This window comes from Myripristis murdjan, chromosome 1 (assembly GCF_902150065.1).
Source record: "Myripristis murdjan chromosome 1, fMyrMur1.1, whole genome shotgun sequence".
Classification (NCBI taxonomy): Eukaryota; Metazoa; Chordata; class Actinopteri; order Holocentriformes; family Holocentridae; genus Myripristis; species Myripristis murdjan.
In genome coordinates, this window is record NC_043980.1 from 21,916,969 (window position 1) to 21,938,376 (window position 21,408).

At 41.9% G+C, this 21,408-nt stretch overlaps 2 protein-coding genes across 2 annotated transcripts in view; both read right to left on the reverse strand.

Annotated features, from left to right (window-relative positions):
- Positions 1-113: 113 nt before the first annotated feature.
- On the reverse strand, positions 114-9,799 carry pgm2 (phosphoglucomutase 2). Its single transcript, XM_030062848.1, has 13 exons — positions 9,575-9,799; positions 7,688-7,855; positions 7,167-7,358; positions 6,157-6,240; positions 5,640-5,833; positions 5,146-5,335; positions 4,947-5,044; positions 4,327-4,507; positions 3,923-4,016; positions 2,851-2,980; positions 2,158-2,350; positions 1,247-1,380; positions 114-1,155 (listed from the first exon to the last, which is right to left on the reverse strand). The coding sequence occupies exons 1-13, from the start codon at positions 9,647-9,649 to the stop codon at positions 1,053-1,055; spliced, it is 1,836 nt and encodes a 611-aa protein (XP_029918708.1). The 5' UTR covers positions 9,650-9,799; the 3' UTR covers positions 114-1,052.
- Positions 9,800-11,132: 1,333 nt separating this feature from the next.
- The window catches only part of zcchc7 (zinc finger, CCHC domain containing 7), a 48,758-nt gene continuing 38,482 nt past the window's right edge, over positions 11,133-21,408 (reverse strand). The window contains exons 8-10 of the mRNA XM_030062855.1: positions 15,068-15,163; positions 13,951-14,068; positions 11,133-12,516 (exon numbers count right to left, since the gene is read on the reverse strand). Of these exons, the coding sequence (XP_029918715.1) occupies positions 11,897-12,516; positions 13,951-14,068; positions 15,068-15,163 (834 nt within the window). The 3' untranslated portion in view covers positions 11,133-11,896. The remainder of the gene's footprint in view (positions 12,517-13,950; positions 14,069-15,067; positions 15,164-21,408) is intronic.

The following is a 21,408-nucleotide window of genomic DNA, read 5'->3' on the forward strand; positions in this document are numbered from 1 at the left end:
ATGTGCCCCCATCACCCCTCCCTACTCTCTCTCTCACACACACACACACACACACACACACACACACACACACACACACACACACACACACACACACACACACATACCACGTACACTGTTTAAAACCGTTTTTATTGAAGGAAACAACTACTTTCATAACAGTATCCTCAAAAAATGCAGCGCACTGAACATCAGCGTCAGGAGTCCCTTTGAGTTTTAACAATTCAGTCAAGCCATCAAGGGATGCATTTGACAAATTCGTTCATAACATGGTGTAACAAGGATTCTCCGCTTGGTGGTGCTGCAAGCTTTAAGCTCAAGTCGTTTCACAAACCACAAATCTGCAATGACACAGCCCTTTTAAACTCGGAATGACTGTAAGACACATCAAAATCACAGTGCAACCTCGCTGTTCGCTCTGTATTTTGGTTTTAACTGAGATAGTATCCAAACTTTAATTTCAGCCTACACCACAACCCTCTGTTTTACAGTATTGTTTTTTAATTATAATTTTATCATAGCAGTAAATCATTTACACTCTTCTGTGACTGTGTGGCCTTGCAGTAGCTGCTGAGGCAGTGTGGAATGCATAATCGGTACATACAAATGACAATATGCAACGTCTCTATTTGTCAATGAGGTACCTAAATTGCAGTGTGGTTTACATTTCACAGCTCTCATGATCTCCAGCAGAGCACTACACTGAATCCAAACTTTGTGACTGTGATGCTTTGTGAGTGTTTGAGGTACACTGGCCCCAAAATCAGACAGATGGATGGGCAAATTCAAAACACAGGTTAGAGGTGTTCAGAAACCACAATTATCAAGCGAGTATTGTAGGTAACAATATCCACATCTTTAACTGGTTCAGCTGGCTTGTGTGATTATCACTGTAGGGAAAATAAAAGTAAAAAGTAAGTATTCAAATGACTGAAGCCTGTATTAAATGAAAACGTTCTTCAGTAGTTAAGACATTGTGTGAGATATCACAGACAGACGGTCATACTGGTTCTGTGTGTGCGCATTTGTTAATGTGATTATGAATATCAGTGTTACTCCAGCTTGGGTTGCAGTTTATTCTTCTGTGGCTCAAAGAAAGTTTCAATGATGGCATCAACCAAGGCATCCAATTCCTTGTTCAGCTGTGCCACATCACTGAAAGAGAAACAGAGTGAGAGAGGAATATAACAAATGAAATGCTGAGACAGCAGAGTTTGCAGTCCACTGGAGTCTCCTTGTCACTTACCTGTTGCCAGGGGCAGCACAGAGCTCAGTGTAGTATTTGATCTTTGGCTCAGTGCCGCTGGTCCTCATGGTAGCCACGCCCCCGTTGGAGAAAGAAAAGGTGATCATCTGACTGGAGGCAGATGTGGGAAGAACCTGGGGGAAGAAGGAGGGAACAAGGGGTAGGGAGATTATTTTTATTTGGACCTATTGCAAATAGGTTGCAGCAAAGTTACACTACAAGAGAAGGCAGCTCTTGTATTGTTTGTTTAACTTTTATGTGTTTGCTTTCACTGCAAAAGTAACTGCCCTGGGCTACTGAATATAAAGTTCCACTGTGTTTACCAAGACACTCTCAATGCACTGCAAAGGTTAAAACTCACAAAACTTTAATGAAAATAAAATTGAGCACGACAACAAGGGATAGACAATGTATTACTGGAAGGCCTTGGAGAGTGCAAATCTTCATTAATGTTGATCAGTTCTACAATCTGTTTCATCCAACAAGGATTTTGATTCCATAACCATGTAAACATACCCTTAGGAAGGGGAATCAATTTAATTGTGTTTGTTGAATAGTTGTGGCACAAAACTGAATTCCAGACACACTAAATGCATCTGCTGGGCATGCATATCACGCATGCACAGGTTAGGTTAGTGGTTAAGGTTAGTATGAGGGTTGGTTAGGGCTGTCCAGATCAGGAAGGGATCCAAGTTGGGTGGTGAGACCCATGGTTTGTACGCTCAGCAGGTGCATGTAGTATCTTCCAGTCTCGAAAACCATTGAAATCTGCTCTCCTGGCTCTTCCTCGGCCATAGGCTGATTAGTTCACAAACTTTTAAGGAAATACACTCTTAATTAAGGGCAAAGTACTACACACCACTCTGTGTGTATGGGTGTACTTGTATGTATGAGTGTGTGAGTGTGCTTACAGCCTTGTTGTCAGGCTGGTTGCTGTCATAGCCGGTGGTCAGGTCTCGTACAGCACTGACAGAAAAGTCACCACATTTGGTGGGGTAGGAGCCCTTCTGGTCACCATAGTTACGGAGGCGGTCGAACAGTTTGCGGATCACATCCTGGTCGTGGCAGATGAAGTAGGAATTCTTAGTGATGTGGTAGCCGTACCTGAGGACGAGGAGGAAAGGAAGGAGTGAGAATTTGGATCCCAAATTCAATCCCCACGAAGTGAAAAACGTGCTGGCACTAAAGAAAATCTAATAATATAAAAGCATTTAACTCATTGTGGAGTAGCTCTGGTGTTCAAGAAACCTTTTCTCACAAATTAGCAACATTTTGGATGATGTAGTCATTTGAAATTTTGAAATACCGAGGATTTCATTGGATTTTTTTTTTACCCTGACCTGTAATGGACAAATAGTTCCCTGAAATATAGTCTTTCATACACTATATACATCTACAACATAAAAAAATGCAGTATGTAAATTATGATGGCAAAACTGATCATGAACACAAATCTTACCAAATAAACTGCAGTGTCAATTTACATAATTAAGTGACAGAATCAAATGTGAATTCAATGTATTGTATATGTATGTATGTATGTGTGTGTGTGTGTGTGTGTGTGTGTGTGTGTGTGTGTGTGTGTGTGTGTGTGTGTGTCTTACTCTTCATAGATGGCAGTCAGCTGTTGAGAGAGGCTTGTCTTTTTAGTGGCCAGATAGGAAGTCATTTCTGCTGCTATGGCTGCAGCACTCACCCCATCCTTGTCCAGTACAGAGGGACTGCACATATATCCTGCGACACACACACACACACACACACACACACACACACACAAAAACAAACAAACAAACATGTCAATAGTACTTCTACCACCAACAGTGCACGAGAAAGGCACGCCATTCCAATTACAGTCTTAATCGTGTTATATGGGAATCTACTAGAGTATGTGACCTTATGTGTGTATGTGTTAACCCCAAACAACCTTTACCCAGTTCATGGTGTGATTGAGTTTGACTACAGGCATTGCTCAAAAACTTGTTCCTTTACAGACAAAGCAGATTGAGGCACACAGATGAAATAATTCTAATTTGGCTTTTATCTTTAATTATTGTAACTACATCCCTCACCTACATCAAACACCAGTGTGCTGAGGGATTTAGGGATTTATGGTTGTGGTCTACATCAGTCTCTAGCTGGCGTAGGTCTGCACTCAAGACACAACGTGACTGTGTATTGAATTTTGCAAGTCGTACTTTAGAAATTGCTGGCCTAATTCTGAGAGCTGATGCGCCGCTGGGAATGAATAAATTAGATAAAAGCAAAGCACGAGGTAAAACCTCTCAGTTTAGAGTCTGAAGTTCACATTAGGCCACAAAGGAAGCCAAAAAGAGTAGCTGGTGTGTCTGTATGGAAACCGCCAGTTGGAGCCAAAATAATGAAAATTGCATCACTATTCTGAAGGTAGTGGGTCATACAACATCCACAGCTCCTGACATAATTATTTTCATATAGCTACTGATGCTGATGCAGTGGAGTTTCTGGAGCGCAGAGAGGGTTATTTCAAGTCAGAGGGGCCAGCCATGCACACTTTTAAGCAGCTTTTTTGGAGACCAACTCCTTATAATACAATGTCAGAAAGAATTAATAATAACTGCGTTCCTGTGATGGTACCAGTGGACAAATATGATATTAACGTGTATGTGTGTGCGTGTGTGTGTGTCCGTGTGTGTGTACCTATAGCCTCCTCAAAGGCAAACAGAACAGTCTTCCCCTGGTTCATCAGGTCCCTGGCTCTGTTCCCCATCCACTTGAACCCTGTGAGCGTTTCCTGTCCCAACAAAAGGCAATAGCATAAATGACAGCAGTAACTTTAAAGCAATCAGCAGAAATGTGTTTTGAAACTCCTGCCAGGTCTGTTATGATAAAGGTGTGTTTAAATGTATTTTTGAATTGTATTGTTTTTATCTGTTAGTCAAAAAGAGAAAATAGGCCTTCTATGTTTTTTTATGCAAGAGAACATGTGCATGTGTTTCTGACAGTGTTCCTTTGATGTGTTTTAAAATCTTTCTTCCTGTGTCCTGTGCTTATGGCTTACTGTTCTCAAGTCTCCCATATATTTTTGAACTTGATAATGTTACCTCAAAGTGGAAGCCCTCCTTGAGAGCAATGGCTCGCAGTATTTTGGATGAGACAGTGCTGGACAGCATATAGAGATTTTTGACAGCAGCAGCGTCAGGGTTTTCTTGTTTCCAGCAGTGGAACATCCACCAGCCGAGCAGCGCTCCCAACTCATTACCACTGAAGACTCGCCACTGTCCGCTGACAGAGAGAGAGAAGGAGAGATAGAGAGAAAGGCGGACGTTGTAGACACGCAGGCAAACAACAAGGTCTATGGTGAAATCCGTGTCTCTTCCTTCCTCTGCTTTTCATGACTGTCGAACATCGTTACAAAATGAGTGCAGAGAGAAGCCTTTACTTTTTGATTTTGTGGAACTGACACCAAAACTGGATATTTACTGTGAAAAATCTTCTGTTATCACACTCTATTGTACCTGCACTGGAAATATGTTGTTGTGCTGTCACATCAACTATATTCAGCCACAGAATAAGAAAAATGCACCACTAAACAACAAAATTGGGGCAGAAATGTGAGTTACATTGTCATCAGCTGTTTTAGGGTGGAATTTTCCTGTAAAAATGAATAGCCTTCATTATTCTCTAGCACAAATATTGCAAACACAAACATCCACGCACACACCTCTTCTGCTTCTCAGCAATGGCCAGTCGATCAGCATCAGGGTCATTAGCCAGCACCACAGAGGCACCCTCTCTCTCTGCCAGGGCAAATGACAAAGTCTGCAGAGACACAGACACAAACACACATTAAACCTGCCACCACCACACACATCTAGACACACTGACTATGGATTAAGTGTGTTTGTATGAGCAGTATGTACCAGGACTCCCTCTCCCTCCTCAGGGTTGGGATATTTGACCGTGGGGAATTCAGGGTCAGGGTCTTTTTGCTCCTCAACAGCATACGGAGGGTGAAGGTCAAAAGCTTTGAATGCTGTCTGGACAAATGTGTGGCCGACGCCGTGCACAGATGTGTGCACAATTTTCACCTCTGAGCTCTTGTTTATCTCCCTGTGGACAAAAAATATTTTCTTCTTTTTATAGTATGCTAAGTGTTACAAAAATTCTCTCTGTTTCAACTCAGCACTGTTGCACATATTTCCTAGTACAATTTACAATTTCAGCTCATATGCAAGAATTTCCAATATTATAGTGCATCACATTTTATACAATAATAAAAATGAAAAAAAAAACATGGTCTGTTTAGTTCCAAAATATGTTTTTTTTTTTCTGCCAACATCTCTTTCCTTATGCTGCAGTTTATTAAAAATGCATAGTATGAGTTTGTGTACCCTGGTCTGGGTGTGCAGAGTACCTGTGGTGACAGTGTTTCTGAATGGCCGTGAAGTATTGCGTGTGGATGTCCTGGTATGGGTCTTTGAGCAGGGGGCTTTTCAGAGCCTCCTCTGTGTTCCAGGACTCAGGCCAAGGCTCCAGATTCTTCTCTATGGCCTTGGAGATGCCTTTGTCATGAGGGGACACAATCTGCGCTCCATTGTCCCAGTACACCTAACACCCAGATAATGTGGAAGAAATGTACGATGGAAAAGAAACAAATAGCGAAGATGAGTATGTTTAAGTTGTGATTCAAAACATAACTGATGTAAATGATTCAAATAAGATTCAAACAACTGACAGTGTATAAAATAATCTCAATATGCATATAATTCCTAAGTTACACTGTGTTAAACTGTCATTTTAAATCTTCAGTGCCTTTGGAGAGTTCAGCATGGGTCTTGGCTGTGTTGCTAAGAAAGCCGATGCAATTCAAAGAGGCAATAACTTTTATCAAAAAGCGATATGACAACTGCCGAGTGAGTATTCACTGTTACCTTGTATCCATTGTCCTGTTTGGGGTTGTGAGAGGCAGTGACCATGACTCCAGCACACAGACCCAGATGAGACACTGTGAAAGGCTGGTTGAAGAAGGAGAGGAATACATCACTTTCTGAAACGTGCAAAGATCATACTACACAGTGCAGACAAGCTGACAGACAAACAAATGTGACACTAAGAGTGGTAGAGCCTTGAGGGATACAATTATCCCTGTCATTTATCATTACTAGACAGACGTTACTGCATAGATTCAACTCCGTTATGCTACAAGGTATTCAAAAATAGGGATGCTATAATGTCTATGTGTGAGTGAGCGTGACACGCCGCTACAGAAAAAATGTGACGTGTGCATAATCTAGGGAATCTTACAGTAAATCTGATTTGCTGAGAAAAATTACCATGGATGTGAGACTGGATGGAGTCTGCAGATAGGGCCTGTGAATCACTGTGCTTTTATTGTGATGATTCATCCCTCAGAAAATGTAGTGTAACTCTAATATTCAAGTGAATGACTGACAAAGGTAAACTGCTTTTTATTGTCACCAAGTGTCACCAAAACTGTACAGTGCTGTCAATACAAAATTTTGGATGAGAACATGTGGTGTTGTTTTATGCACAAAACCAAGACGGTCTATAGCTAAACATGGGCCATGTGAATGGTGACTATATGTATCACAACTGGGCACAACCCATTGATTTATGTGTGAGTTCACATGTGTTACGTAACATGTACTCCATAATGGTTGAAAGTGTGTTTTTCAGTGGAATTTGCCCCTGAGTCTGAGCCACGGTCCTGCTGTCATTCACTCCACTAAACAGTGTGACATCAGACAAACTGACTTGATGCCTTAATAATTTGGTTTCTCTCATGGATAACAAAGATATTAAACATGCTAACACATGATAGCCAGTTAAATTATATTTTGGTTTGCCATGGTTTGCCATGTCATTGCCATGTAAAAAAAAATAATCAAATAACAAAAGTTGATTCAGTTTTAAAACCTACCACAAAAGGTGTAGGGGTAATGTCAGAGAAAAGGTGGACAGGTATGCCGTGGCTGATGAAGACAGCTGCAGCCAGGCTGGCAAAGTGCTTGCTGCTGCCCCCACTGTCAGGATGGGCCCGGGCATCGTACCCAATCACCACCCCTCGTTCCTTCAGGTTTCCGAAACACTCTTCCAGGTAACGGCAGAACCCCTGGAAAGGAGGAGGGAACAGAGAGAAAAAGGAGAAGAGATTGAAGAATAAGCTCAGAGAAAGAGGACGTGGTTAATGTGCAGTGGAAGGAATTTAACACAAGACCAGAAGGAGGGTGAGAAAAGGTGCAGCACTGAGATCACATGATGATGTGTAAAAGGATGCTGGAATGCGAACTATGCAGTCTCTAATGAGAGCGTGGAGCATCCCAGCTGATTCATACAGGGAACAACAACCACACAACAACAACCTAAGAATGTATGTGTCTGGCTACACACATGACATGATGTTTCATGTGTGCACTGTTGTGTGTATGGTCGTTTTCAAACCTGTGTGGTCTGGATGATCGTGAGGTCGTTCATACAGGATATCCCAGGGCCCATGGCGGCCCTCAGGCCTGCTGTGCCAAACTCCATCCTGGAGGAGAAACATTTCTGCAGCTCCTCCACTGCTCCTTCTTTCACCATACGCTGCACCAGAGACACTGTCTTGGGATTCTAGGGAGCAAACACACACACACACACACACACAAACACAGTCATATGCAGAAAGGATATATCCTGCCTTATTTCCATCACCACTACAACATTTTTTACAATTTTCCAACAGAGCTTCCAACTGTTTCTGTAAGTCAGCTGATGTACAGTGTGGAGTTTGAGGAGTTTATAGCAGTTTATTTGTTCCCAGGACTAATAGGAAAACTACTTTACATAGACCCAAGTGTTAAAGCTGTTAAAGCTAAGGAAACCAAACCATCTGTCAGCAATAAGTCCAGCATGATATTGCCTCTCTGCTGTACTATTTGAACCCCTGGTCACAATTAGCAATCTGGAATAAGTAGATCCATATGACACTTATGCTTCCTGTTCACAGGAAGACTAACTGTCAAATGGGCCTCTCAGCAAACTGTCCTTCTAACATAATTATCTTAAAAAGGCTAATGAATCTGATTCCCTTGTCCATTTTGACCTGATTGGTGGCATCCCATGCCCTCTTAAGGCCACAAATGACTCAGTTTGTGTTAGTCAGATGGCAGGATGCACGCTACTCTGATTACAAAGCTGCCTGCATGCTCTTGTAGGGATGTTATGATGCCAGAAATATGATAATTGATAACAATATGAGTGAAATTCCACAGTTCTCGATAGCTGATTGGATATCACAGCAAAAAAAAAAAAACGTATTCACCATGCACTCTTTTCTATTTAAAAACATTGTAATAAGATTAACAAGCGCACAGTGTATGTGTTTCCACACAGGGTATATACCACATTAGAATATAACACTAGTATTGATATTGTTTACAAAGTTTTGGTATTGATTTGAGACTTTGTTGATTTTTGTGACACCCCTATTCTCATGAATTTTATCTTGAGGAGGGAAGGGAGAAGAATAAATGAATGTGTGTGTGTGTGTGTGTGTGTGTGTGTGTGTGTGTGTTTCTGTTTGTGAGTGTGGCGAGATAAGTTGAAACCAAGCTTTCACTTTCAATTAATTGCTTTGCAGTGCAGACTGAGTGAAATCACTCTAAGGTTACCAAATTTTCCAAAAGCTTGCTTCATTCACTAAGGCTGGATAATAGCAAATATGATGCACCCAGCCATACTTATATGTGCTGTACCAAATGTTTTGTCTCTAGTTCTTTTGTAACTGTAATGAAAACTTATCCTAGTGTGCAGCAGCAGCACACTGGGATAAAGACAATCTTACATTATGTCAGTCTCTTCAGCATGGATTGCGAAATTATCAAAGCATGCAAGCAGTGTCCAAGAACGTAATAGAAAGTAAACCCTTCCGCTTTTTCAGGCTTACCAAGTACGCTGTAAATTCATTCATTACATCTTATGATGCAGGCTGCATGTGGGTACTTCGAAGAAACAAACAACAACAACAACAAAAAAAAGTCTAAATTAATGCTTTTTTTTTGGCATGTTTTCTCCTATGATAACACCATAATCCCTTTATATTCTTAGTGGCTTTAATATTTGCTGTAGTTTTTATATCTATGGCCTAATTTTACATCGTATTACAGGATTATTCAAGTTATATAGCGTATTATCACTATACAGGAAGCTGATACTGGTGTGTGCCTCAGGATTATGGCTGGAATTCATGGTTTCAGTTTTCCATTCACCATTTAGTTTACCTTATTTTTTACTTACCAGCATAACGTTAAGCAGTGTGTCATGCATTTAGCTAGCCGGCTGTCAGCTTACCTTGTCGTAGTCCAGCCACTGTCGGATAGCTCGGTCCAACTCGCTGTCGCCGGTTGTAGGAAGGTCATTCTCCATGTTTCTCCCTTTTCCAGAGTCCCGACACTATCTAGCTGCGGCTCATGCGACAAAATATCCACACACTGAGGCGTTATGGCTCAAAATGAAAGTGTTGTATGTGACAAATCACAACCTGGCTTCCTGCTGTCAACCACGCGGGGCGGAGTCACGTCGTCAGCGTGTAAGGTGACGTACACCGGACGGTCACGCGCTTCCCGTCCCGTCCTGTCCCGTGTGTCATTGTAAAATATCTAATAGGGGAAGTGCTGAATACCGCAGGGAGAGTTGAATCTTCTGTTTTTACACCTAAGACTTTCCTCCGAGGATCAATAAAGTGTCTCTAATTTCGATGATTTATCAGTAGAAAATGAAAATGCAGGGCAATTAGCACCATTATTACACCATGTTGATATTTAGCGTTGTTTGTGAATGGTCAGTGTTTCCCTTATGTTTATCTTTCATGTGTCATATGCAATAATTAAGTACAACCTTTGAAACAATTTATTTAGTCAGCCTGCTGTAGTGTTTAAACGACACCCGCTATCTTTAGTTTTGCTGCAGAGTAACTTGTAAGTGTTTCTGTGCAGAGGCCTTTAACTGCGTTACATGTGTTTGCTGTGCAGGTTATAAACACACAGTAGTAATGTGGAGGCAGGATGCTTCCAGGCACAGTTGAATGGGCAAATTGGGATAGGAGAGGCAAATAGGATCCTGGTAAAAAATTTGAGGCAAATTCTTAACAGGATCCTAGAATTTTCCTACTATTTTTTCCTATATTATTATTATTTTTTTACACAATGCCAAAGTTTTAAGCCATCACATTATTGTACACCACCCTGACATATTGTAGGGGTTATTTGTCTGAACTTTGACTCTAAATGAGCTGCCTGGTATTGTCTGTTAAAAGCAGGACCATCAGGTACTACTGTCACTTTTGCAGTTCATACATTCTTGAGATTGCATATCCTAAAATCAGCTCAGGTTTGAGAGCACAGCAACCTGCTCTTGAAAGAAAGCAGTGAATGCTCACTAATGATGCGGTGAAAACTTTTCTAGGGTAATAATAAAACATTTCAATATTCCATATTCTTCAATCACTTACACACAGAGGTAACATGCCCTAAGGCATGTCACAGAGAGGACAAGAGTGATGGGAACCACATGATCTTTAATATCAACATGAATCATACAGGATGCATATGAGATCTGAATAATTACTCAACAGTTATTGTATAAACCACAGTGAACAGGCGAGCAGACTTGGCAGGTATAGTGGGTATCTCTTCCGTCAGAATAGGTCCAAGTTTTTATTTTAACAGGGAGACTCCAGATAATGCAACTTGAAAGAAATCAATGATAAAGCAAACAGAAATCTAAAAGTCAACACTGTGCATATCAACAATATGCAGGGATACATATTGTTGATGCCTGTTATCAGGACCACCGAAGAACTGGTGAGGTGTCAATATTCATTATGTGCATTTAACAGAGGTATTTATGTATGTATATATACTTCATTTGCACATTAGTGAGTGTTATAGAAAAGTGAAACACATTCACATTCATTAAAAATGTTTTTTTTTTTTCAATTACTCCCAGAGTTTTTTTTAGAATTCACAAAACATCTGAAAAAGCAAGAGTAGCCACTTTAAACTGAAATCAGTTTCTGAACTCAAACCTTACAACAATGTGTTAAGACCACAGAAATCCAATGCAGCCAGTCAGTATGCTTGAGAAATAACCAAAACAGGGACTGATACTGATGGGTTAATTACAGAATAATCGTAAAATATGACCATAGTAGCTTTACTTTGTCAGCACTTTCTAAATAATTTACTGTAAACACCGCAGGATGGCACAAGCACATTTTTTGCCATCTCTTTTACCCAAAATGAAAGACTGGATAGTAATGAGAGACATTCTGTCATTCAATCGATAATGTTAAACTGCTGGAATGACTAAATGCCATTGATTTTTTTTTTTTTTAACTGACTCTATGGATTCTCTCAGCCTGGTTCATGTACCATGTAGTCCAACTCCACACATCTTGACAGTAACCTGTGCAGATGTGAGAGATACCAACAAAGATGCCAATGTTGTAGCTTGAGAGGGATTTGACTGTAGCTCTCCCAGTGACCACAAGGTGGAGCTGTCCTTCCTACAGCCACTCCACCAACACACACACACACACACACACGCACGCACACACACGCACACTCAGTACTGAAAAATGTGCACAAGTCCCACACCTCACACAATGTGGTGTTATCTCTTGCGTTTCCTCTGTTTAATGATGAACAGATTCTCATCAGTGGGGTACATGTCTGCAGCAGCCATGTTGGCAGCCTTCCTCTCTCTCCCTCGGGCTCGTCTTCTTTTCCTCTTCATCTCCCCACCTGGCCCGACCCCAAACAGACGGTCTGGGGTGCGGGCTGCGGGCCTGAAGTGCGCCTCTGGTGGTCCTAGAAGGCCTTGCCTATTCTTTTTCTTCCTCTTATTTTTCTTCTCTTTCTTCTCTCCTGTGACTCCCCCTCTGGGAAAGTCATCTGCCTCGTTGAAAACTAGTTTCACTGGCTTCACTGGAGGGAGTGGGCCTCTCGAGGTGGGCACTGCTCTTTTGGGTTGCCATGGTTTCGCCGTACTACTGGTTCCCTGTTGTTTGTGCTTATCAGCCTTTTTTGTTTTGGGCCGCATAGCGGACGCTTGTTTGTTGTCTCTAAACATGATGTGCTTGGGACTGGGTTTGTGGTTGTTAGGAGTTTGGTAAGATCTGTGGTCCGGCTGGTTGCTGTTGTTGTGATGGTTGTTTTTCTGTCTCTTCCTTGGTGGTCCTGGGGTGAGAGGCATCTGAGATCCAGGGGGGAAAAGGCCATTTTCCCTTAATTCTGGGTAAAACAAAAAAGAAAAAAAGATTGTAAGTACCGGTTTCTTCTTACTATTTTCATTCAATTCTGACCATGGCACCAAGGACATCTGGAGGCAAATTCAGGGTACTCCACTCTTGAATACCTGCATAATAGTCTTTCACTTTACATTACATTTATTCTAGTCCAAAAGAAATTGCACTTCCAGAAATAAATCCACTGTAACTTCAGTATCAACTGTGTTTTGGTTATATTTATTTTTCAGTCTCATTTCGTGAATTTTTCAGAATGCCTTTAAACGACCCCCTGGACTGAACATGTTGCACTCAGCCACTGGTTTTACATGTAGGTGGAGAGAGCAATAATGATAATGACAACAGCAGCAGCCATAATACCAAGAGAGCAAGTTTTTCCAGTCAAGAAAAAGACAGAATATTTAAAGGAAGTGTTTTAAGTATTTGGGAGAGAGACTGCATTCGTCCTGTAAGTGTGAACTGAGTAGAAGTGCTCCCTGCAAACTGGAGGTACATAAACCTGGACAGTGAAAAAAGTAATGAGAGTCTGAACACAATTAATCGTCATGATGGCAAAAAACAGGATAATAATAGTAGCAATGATAGTAACAAGAATAAATAACCAGAACTATGCTTTAAGGATGTATAAACACAGTCTGTTTCCTTGTCTTTTGTGAATGGTAATGATCAATGTCATTCCACTATATAAGCCTTTGAGTGAATTACTTCCTGCAGAGGATGAATGCAAATCAGCACATTGTGGTATTCCTGGGTTGTGTGTAAAAGTGTGTGTATGTTAAAGTTAACAGGGTGTTATGTGTACTATATGGACAAAAGTATTGGACCACCTACACATTACACCTACAGGAGCTGTTATGACATTCAGTTCTAAATCCATAGGCATTAAAATGCAATTGGTCCCCCCTTTGCAGCAAGAACAGCTTCCACTCTTCTGGAAGGCTTTCTACAAGATGTTGGAGTGGGTCTGTGGGAATTTTTGCCCATTCATCCAGAAGAGCCTTTGAGGTCAGACACTGATGTTGGACCAGAGGGCCTGGCTCACAATCTCTGCTCTAGTTCATTCCAAAGGTGAGTTGTTGTGGTTGGTCAACGCTTCCACTTTGCAATAATACGACTTACAGCTGATCATGGAATAACTAGGAGGGAAGAAATTTCACCGACTGACCTCGCAACAGTGGCATCCTATTACATTACTATTATAATACCACGCTCAAGTTCAGTGAGCTCTTTAGAATGACCCATTCTTTCACAAATGTTTGCAAAAGCAGACTGCATGGCTAGGTGCTTGATTTTATTCACCTGTGGCAATGGGACTGAATGAAACACCTGAATTCAATGATGAAGAGGTGTGTCCCAATACTTTTGTCCGTATCGTGTATGTGTGTACATGTATTTGTGTGTGTTGCGGTGCGGGATGTACCTTTAACCTTCAGCTTGATCCTGTGCTCTCTGCGCCTGATCTCCTCCACAGTGTCATAACAGTTGATGAAAGGGGTTGTGGGATACGTCCCGTTGAACATCCTGCGCTGGGTACACGCCTGGACAAAACACACCCAAATGTGAACCCCACAAGTGTGTGCACACAAGCAAAATGCAAACATAACAGATACACAAAATCAAAAAGCATTCACACATCAATGCAGTCAAGCTACACACATACGGCAATATACAAATACAAGAGTATAAAGAGAAACACAGCATACTACAAGTAAGAGAACAAGACAGCTATGAGAAAGAGATTCCTTTCTCTTTAACTCTACACAAACTCTGCAGAGTGTGATGTTTAGTGAACTAATAGACTGGGGGACAATATCAGCAGGCTTCTTAACTTCTGGTGTATGTTTTCTATCATCACACTGGGTTTTAGTTTGGTCTATTAGCATAAGTTTTTTGAGACCGATACCAATATCAATAGCTTCCCACCAATAACAGCTGATAGCATTACTAATATGCATTTTTTGTAAGTCATTGTAGATTCAAGGGAAACGAGGATCTGCACATCCTCTCATGTCTATGCAAATATCTTGATCTATTAAGCAAGCTTTTGCTCTGACCAAAAGCTTTTACAAGTTTATATATTTATACTGGCAAAGACATGAATGTGTGAATAGTCATTTCCCTTGAATCTACTGTTTGATTAGCTCCAGCACCTCAGTCAAGCCTGAATTGGGTGAGTGATGTTTTTTCCCTCTACTTTATAACAATCAAAGTAAAAATGCCAGTGCAAAACAGGTTCAGCTTTTCAGACAGGCCTGCATTAAGATAACCCTTTTTAAACGAAAGCCTGTGTTAATTTTACTCTGTTGCTAATTTTAGAGTTCTATTAAGTGACACATTTCTAGCAAAATGTCACACAAGGGCAAATTTCACAATCAGCTAAATATCACTGGCAAAAGTAATAACAATATGCTTTTTAAAGCTGAAACTGGATGATAATAATAGTGTGCCAATATACTGTTCCATCCCCAAGAGAAAGAGAGGTGAGATAATACAGAGGCTATGTAGGAAGTTCTAGTGAGTAAGAGAGAGCTACTTACATAGCCAAAGTGTCCTTTTCTGGAGCAGTTGTAGCAGTAAGGGGGAGTTCTACCCATGTCCTCTCCTTCCTGCCTTTGAGGAGGACCGCTTTTAATCTAAGTATGAGAAGAAAAACATTGAAAATATGAGGAGGGAATAAAAAAATCTTCTTACTAGAAATCCAAGATTATTAAATTCTAAATTGCTTTCTCCCCATCATCCTCTAAACGCTGGATACAATCACATCAGGGTTACAGTTCTGTCCCATTCCTACTCTTCTCTTCCAGCATTCCCATGCTTTCTATTGATACGGCTGGCATGTATTATATGGTGAATATGGGTGCTGATATAAAGCCGTGATTACTCTGGCTATAGTTAGGGGCCTGTAATGACCCTGTATGATAAGTAAGAGTCTGTCTCTGTGTGTATGTGTGTGTGTGAGTGTGTGTGTATGTGTGTGTTGGACACAGGGTCCCGTCCCCTATGGGCCAGTGTTCTGAAAGCCTTCCACGCTCCAGTGCCCACAGCAAATATACGCTGATAAAGAGAGAGAGGGGAGAGACAGGCACAGTGCATTTACTCCTAATGTTAGACACACACACCTAATGCCATTCTCTTGCCTACACACACACACACGAGCAGAAATGCATGCACAGATGCACACACACATCCACACAGCATATGCACTCACACCCACACACCACTAATGTCTCATCTATGATGCCCCCTCCCTCACCCGATTCCAAGATTACAAATGATTTGCTCCCCACGTCATTTTTTCAACATAGTTTAGCCAACCTCCCCTCCTTTCCTGCTCCTCTCCCTTCCTCCTGCTTCCCTTGCTGCTCCATACACACCCCTCCAATCTACCCCTCACACTTGTTTTTTTTCTTCCTCTCTCCCTCTCTCTTTTCCGCTTGAGTAGTTTTGCGGCAGAAAGGATGAATGCTATTAGAGCGTCGCGTCATTATCGGGTCAGGCCGGCCGGGCCCATCTCCATCACAAAGGCCAGGAGATCACAGACCTCCCCCCCCCCCCCCCCCCCCCCCCCCCCCCCCCCCCCCCCACTCTCTCTCTCTCTCTCTCTCACACACACACACACACACACACACACACACACACACACACACACACCCTAAGGAGATCACAGTCCCTGTCTCAAGCCCCCCGACCTCCACCCTCTCTGCCCCTCTTCCCATTCATCTCTCATGTAAATTGGCTGTAGGTCTCTCACTCGCTCTCTCTCTCTCCCTGACCTTGGGCTTCCCTTATCTTGCCGTGCTCCCGATCCAGCACATAGACAGAATGAAAGCACAAAAGAAAAAAAAAAGAAGAAATGAAATCCCCTCCTATTCTCCCATCAACCTGTGATAGTGGTCTGAAACCTGGTGTGTATGTGTGTGTCTGCATGTGTGTATGTATGAGGGCGTGTCTGCCTCATACAATATTAATTAACTGGATGAACCTCCATCCCACTTTCATTCTCTCTTTTTTTTCATCTCGCACCTCCTATCGGGGGCATCTAAATAGCTAAAAGGGTGAGGGGCTGTGGGATGATATCAGTTCGGCGTCTCTCTCTGTCTTTCTGTGGTTGTTGGAGAGGAGGTCCACATTTGGAGTCCACAGTTTGACAATATGCAACACGAGTTGATACAACACCAGCATATTTCTAGACAGTTTAGGTCATGCATCCTCAAACTTTATCATGTTCTACACTCAAAAGTTGACTTTAATTAAAAACCAAAAAACATTTTGCACTAGAGACTCTGTTATGAAGAAATAATCTGGTTTGTGTCAAATATTAAATTGTTTAGATTGCTAGTCTTCACTAGATACTGACAAACAGATGCAAAGTGGTGAGATTATAGTGATTTGAATTACAGTAGAATTAAACTACTCATTTTGCTCAGGACGCACTCGAAGCCCCTCAAAGACAAAGGACCGTTTTGAAAATCAATGGTATAAGAGAGACTGTCATAACATGCATGGATTGCAGTTCGATTAGGTTGAGCATCGTACCATAAAAGGTACACTTTTCCTTACTTGTAAAATATGGTTATCATTTTGTGACCACAACTCGTTACTTTTCAATTGTGTATGCTTTACAAAGTTGGTCAAAGTACAGTGAAGAAGTTCCGAATGTCTTCAGTTCTTGTCTTGCATCCACTTTTCCCAGAACCCAGAATCCATTCCCTCAATCTGTTCACACTAATATTGCATAAACCTACTTGACATGTTCACCAGGCATGAATAGAGACGGGCCCTGATTTCTGGCCCTGACTCGTTGGACTGAAGTGAAAGTGAGAGGGATCAGAGCCTGATCCGCTGCCTGCTGATATGACATGACGAGCTTTGTTTCTGGAGCAGCGGAGATACTTTGTCGGTCAGACAAAAACGGAGGGGTGAAGCTGGGAAGAGCACTGACGGCTTGGGATGCATGTATGAATGTGTGTGTGCATGTTTGGGGGGGTGGGGGGTATAGAGAGTTTGAGAGGGTCCTAAGGGCTTGTCTGTGTGGACACAGACAACCAGCCATCCGTAGCCTCTCATGCATGCACGCAGAAAACACATGCGCGTGCACACAGACACACAAACGCACACACAGCCATGTTTTCCCACAGTTGTCCCCACACATACACTCTCTAAGCCCTGCTCTCCTCTGCTCCTTGCCTTGGCTGCTGGTGGCAAAGCCGTGTTAATCCTTAGGCCAACACAAAGCTCAGACTGTTACAGACTACAATCTGAAGGAACACACACACACACACAGTTATCAAACACAATCCGAGAAGCAAACAGGCTTGTGTGTGTGTAAGAGGAGAGGGGTGGGATTTGAACAGTAACAGGGTGGGAGAGTGGGGGGCCGGAGCCAGCGGCGATGTTTTGCATACGTTATTGCAGCGATGGGGAGAGGTTTGCATATGTTACCGGCACCTCAGGGGAACCACTCTGCATGCTTTTATCATAGAAAACAGCCTCCCAACACAACGCAAGACCACTGGGCTCATACCAAAACAAACAGACCCTTGTGGTGCATGTGTGTGCTACATGTGTACATATTAGGTTAACATGGTTGGATAATTAGACAGTTATGAATTAGCAAGATGAAATGGCTATAAGATGAACATCTTTTTGGAAAGAAAAAAAAAACAACACAAAACTGAAGCTGCCTTTGAACTGCAGACCTCACCGTTAATCCTCTTATTCTCTTATGAGATTTGGATTGTGCAATATCCAAACATCATGTAGCTGGAGGAGACAGAAATTAATTAATTTGTTTGTTCTTTCAATCATACACCGAAACTATGGAGAAAATCCATAGTTCATAAGAGACCATTTGAGATGGAAATGTGTGTGTGTGTGTGTGTGTGTGTGTGTGTGTGCGCGTGTGTGTGTGGTGGGGGGCGGGAGGGGTCTTCCAAATAACCAGATGTGATTTCTGCCCCCCTTTGTGTCTGCCAGTTCACAAAGACTCAGACCCAAGACCAAAGCCCTAACCTCACGCCCTGTAAGGACTTTAACTCACACACACACACACACACACACACACACACACACACAGAGTGTAATTCCCTGAGGCTTTTACTATCTGCTGCCGTCAGTCAGTCAATCAGTCTGAAAACAATCAGTAGAAGCCCTGATTTCCTCTTTAGAGAGAGCGAGATGGAGAGAGGGGGAGAGAGAGAGAGAGAGAGAGAGAGAGAGAGAGACAGAAGGGGGTGAAGAACACATGATAAAAGAGAGAGGGAAGAATGAAGGAGATAGGGAAGAAAGATTGAGAGGCAAAAATTCAGAGAAACAGCAGAGAGAGAGAGAGAGAGAGAGAGCTCCTGGAATGTAATGATAATGCGATTGAGGACAGAGCTGTGGTAGGTTGCCACCTCTGGAGAAAACCCCCTTTTCAGAGCAAGCGGAGGCAATCTGGTCACATTGTGGAAGGTGGAAGAGAGGATAGAAGCTAATCTATTCAAATATACGTCTAAGTTATTCAATATCTATTTGCCGTGCTTTCCGCTGAGCTGAGAGGTGTGTGTCCATAGGGCCTGATCATGTGTTATTGTATGTTATAGAAATGTACAACCCATTTCAACCCATGTAGTTAGATATGAGACAACATGTATGGACATAACTGACATGGTATTTAAATGTATATACAGATGGAGTCAGGCTCTCATGCCCCTCTCAGGATGTTAAACCCTGATTCTAAGCCAACTAAACACACACACACACACACACACACACACACACACACACACATATGGAAACACACACACACAACACCATCGACACAATTCGGCTAAGCGGAGAGGGACATAGACCTGCAAAGCCTGCAAGACCTCTGATAACACTGTGTGTGTGTGTGTGTGTGTGTGTGTGTGTGTGTGTGTGTGTGTGTGTGTGTGCACATGTCTGCAGTTGTGTCTGTGGTTCTACATGTGAAGACACCTGTATCAAAGCATAAATTGAAGCTTTTTTCACTTCTGAACTCATGTGACTCTGCCTGTGGGCCTGACCAATGACAATAAATGTTAACAAGAAATAGAGCAGGCAGAAAAAAAAAAAAAAAACGTAAACTTCACAACAACAAACCAAAAATTATTTGGTCTGCCAAATTCTATAAGTCAGAAGCACATCAAAGCAAGAAATAGACTTGGCACTCTTTCTCAGGCAGCATCCAGTAAATTTTTCATCATTTTTAATGAGAATTAGTGGTCTTTCTTCAGCAGTATGAGGCTGTGAAGACACATAGTCTATACAAAGTCTATGTAAAGTCTTTGTATACCAATGAACTTTCAGTATCCACCAGCTCTGCACTGCTCTCTTCATGCACTGGACTCCCCAAATTACTGAGGAGCTGGTGCTGTAACTCATTTACTGGCTCATTGACTACTGGCTGTTAATAAAACTGGATTGAGATGATAAAAGAGGCATTTCCTTTTGAAAATGTACCTTTCCCTGCCAAGCCGTCAGTGTCTCAGTCTGGGAGAGAATAGAGCGCCGAGAGCCTTTTGACACAGACGGAGGTGAGAGAACTGGAGAGTCGGCGCCGTACAATGATGAGACAGCAAAAAACAGCTTTTTTTATAGAGCACTGTTTAAATTGAACACATTCTCAAAAGGGGGAGACGGTGAATGAGGACAGCCAGACAGAGGTGGGGGGAAAAAAGAGAACTGGAAGAGGAATAAAGGTCAAGGCTGAAACCCCCAATTTCATGTTCAGAAGAAAGAAAAGAAGACTGAAAGACTGCGTTGCTCATTGCTATTTGAACATTTGCTAATGTGAAATTGTCAGGGAAAAAAAGTGAGCGGAGACCTCAATAACCCTTTCCTCAGACAGGAGTGTCCCTGGATATGCACACTTAAAATCATACTGCAGTCTACATGAGGACTTTGGTATTAGACCTTTTTTTACTACACATTTACATTTAGAGTTCTGTCCTGCCCATGTCTCTCTATATTTATTATCCGGTTGACTGTATCATGGTCTATTGACCTGAAGTTGCCAGTAATTTGTTCACAGCTTACAGTAAGTATTATTGTATGATTTCTTTAAGTGAATTTTGTGGTTTGTGCTTCCTCCTTTTGCTTTTTGTGCCACAGCCTTTTCATTTCCCCTTTTTATTCCTCTCACTCTTTATCGTATTTTTTTTTTTTTATTATTTTTTACGTTGAAGTTGGTTTGTGTGCTGTATATATTTTCTGTATTTGTGACTGTTTACGAGCACATCATCAAATGCAGAGCAGTTGGTACTTCAGTCTGTCACCTGACACCAGGTAATTGGTACAGCTGGTTCATTCTGAAGGAGGCCAGAGCGCCGAAACGTCATTAAATCTACCAAGAAATTATGTGAACTCTATTTCTCTTTTTACCATGAGAGTGTGGCAGCTTGCACAGCGTGCAAATAGGATGTAGGATCCAAACTTAACAAACACAAACTCTCACTTCACCATGTGCAGGTGTTAGGATGCAGTTCTCTTTTATGCCATTTGAGGGCGCTCTAACTCCATACAGCACACTGAGAGGGTCCTACAGCAACCACGTTCACCCCCTGGCCAATTTCAGCAGCTGAAGTTGTGAGAATAAGATATGCTGGTCGTTGCAATTAAATGGTATAAACTGTAAAGCAGTTGTAAACACACACCCTGTAGACCCTTTGGAAATCTCTTCATAATGTATGACAGCCTTTTAAATGTATTAAGAGAATGAATAAATGCTTTGTGAATTTGGAATAGTATCAGAGGAGGACAAGCACTTTTTTTTTTTAACTTTAATTTAATGTAATTTAATGCACTGCCAGTTTTCCCCTCCTTTAATACTGGCCCACTTCTATACAGGACACTGCTAGATATTTTGGTAGCTTGT

Coding starts and splice junctions, on each gene's coding strand:
- pgm2 (XM_030062848.1), bottom strand. CDS start 9,649: ATGGAGAATGACCTTCCTACAACCGGCGACAGCGAGTTGGACCGAGCT. Junction 2,981..3,922: donor TGCCTTTGAGGAGGCTATAG/GTACACACACAC, acceptor TGTGTGTCGCAG/GATATATGTGCAGTCCCTCT. Junction 1,381..2,157: donor ACCAGCCTGACAACAAGGCT/GTAAGCACACTC, acceptor TTCTTCCCCCAG/GTTCTTCCCACATCTGCCTC.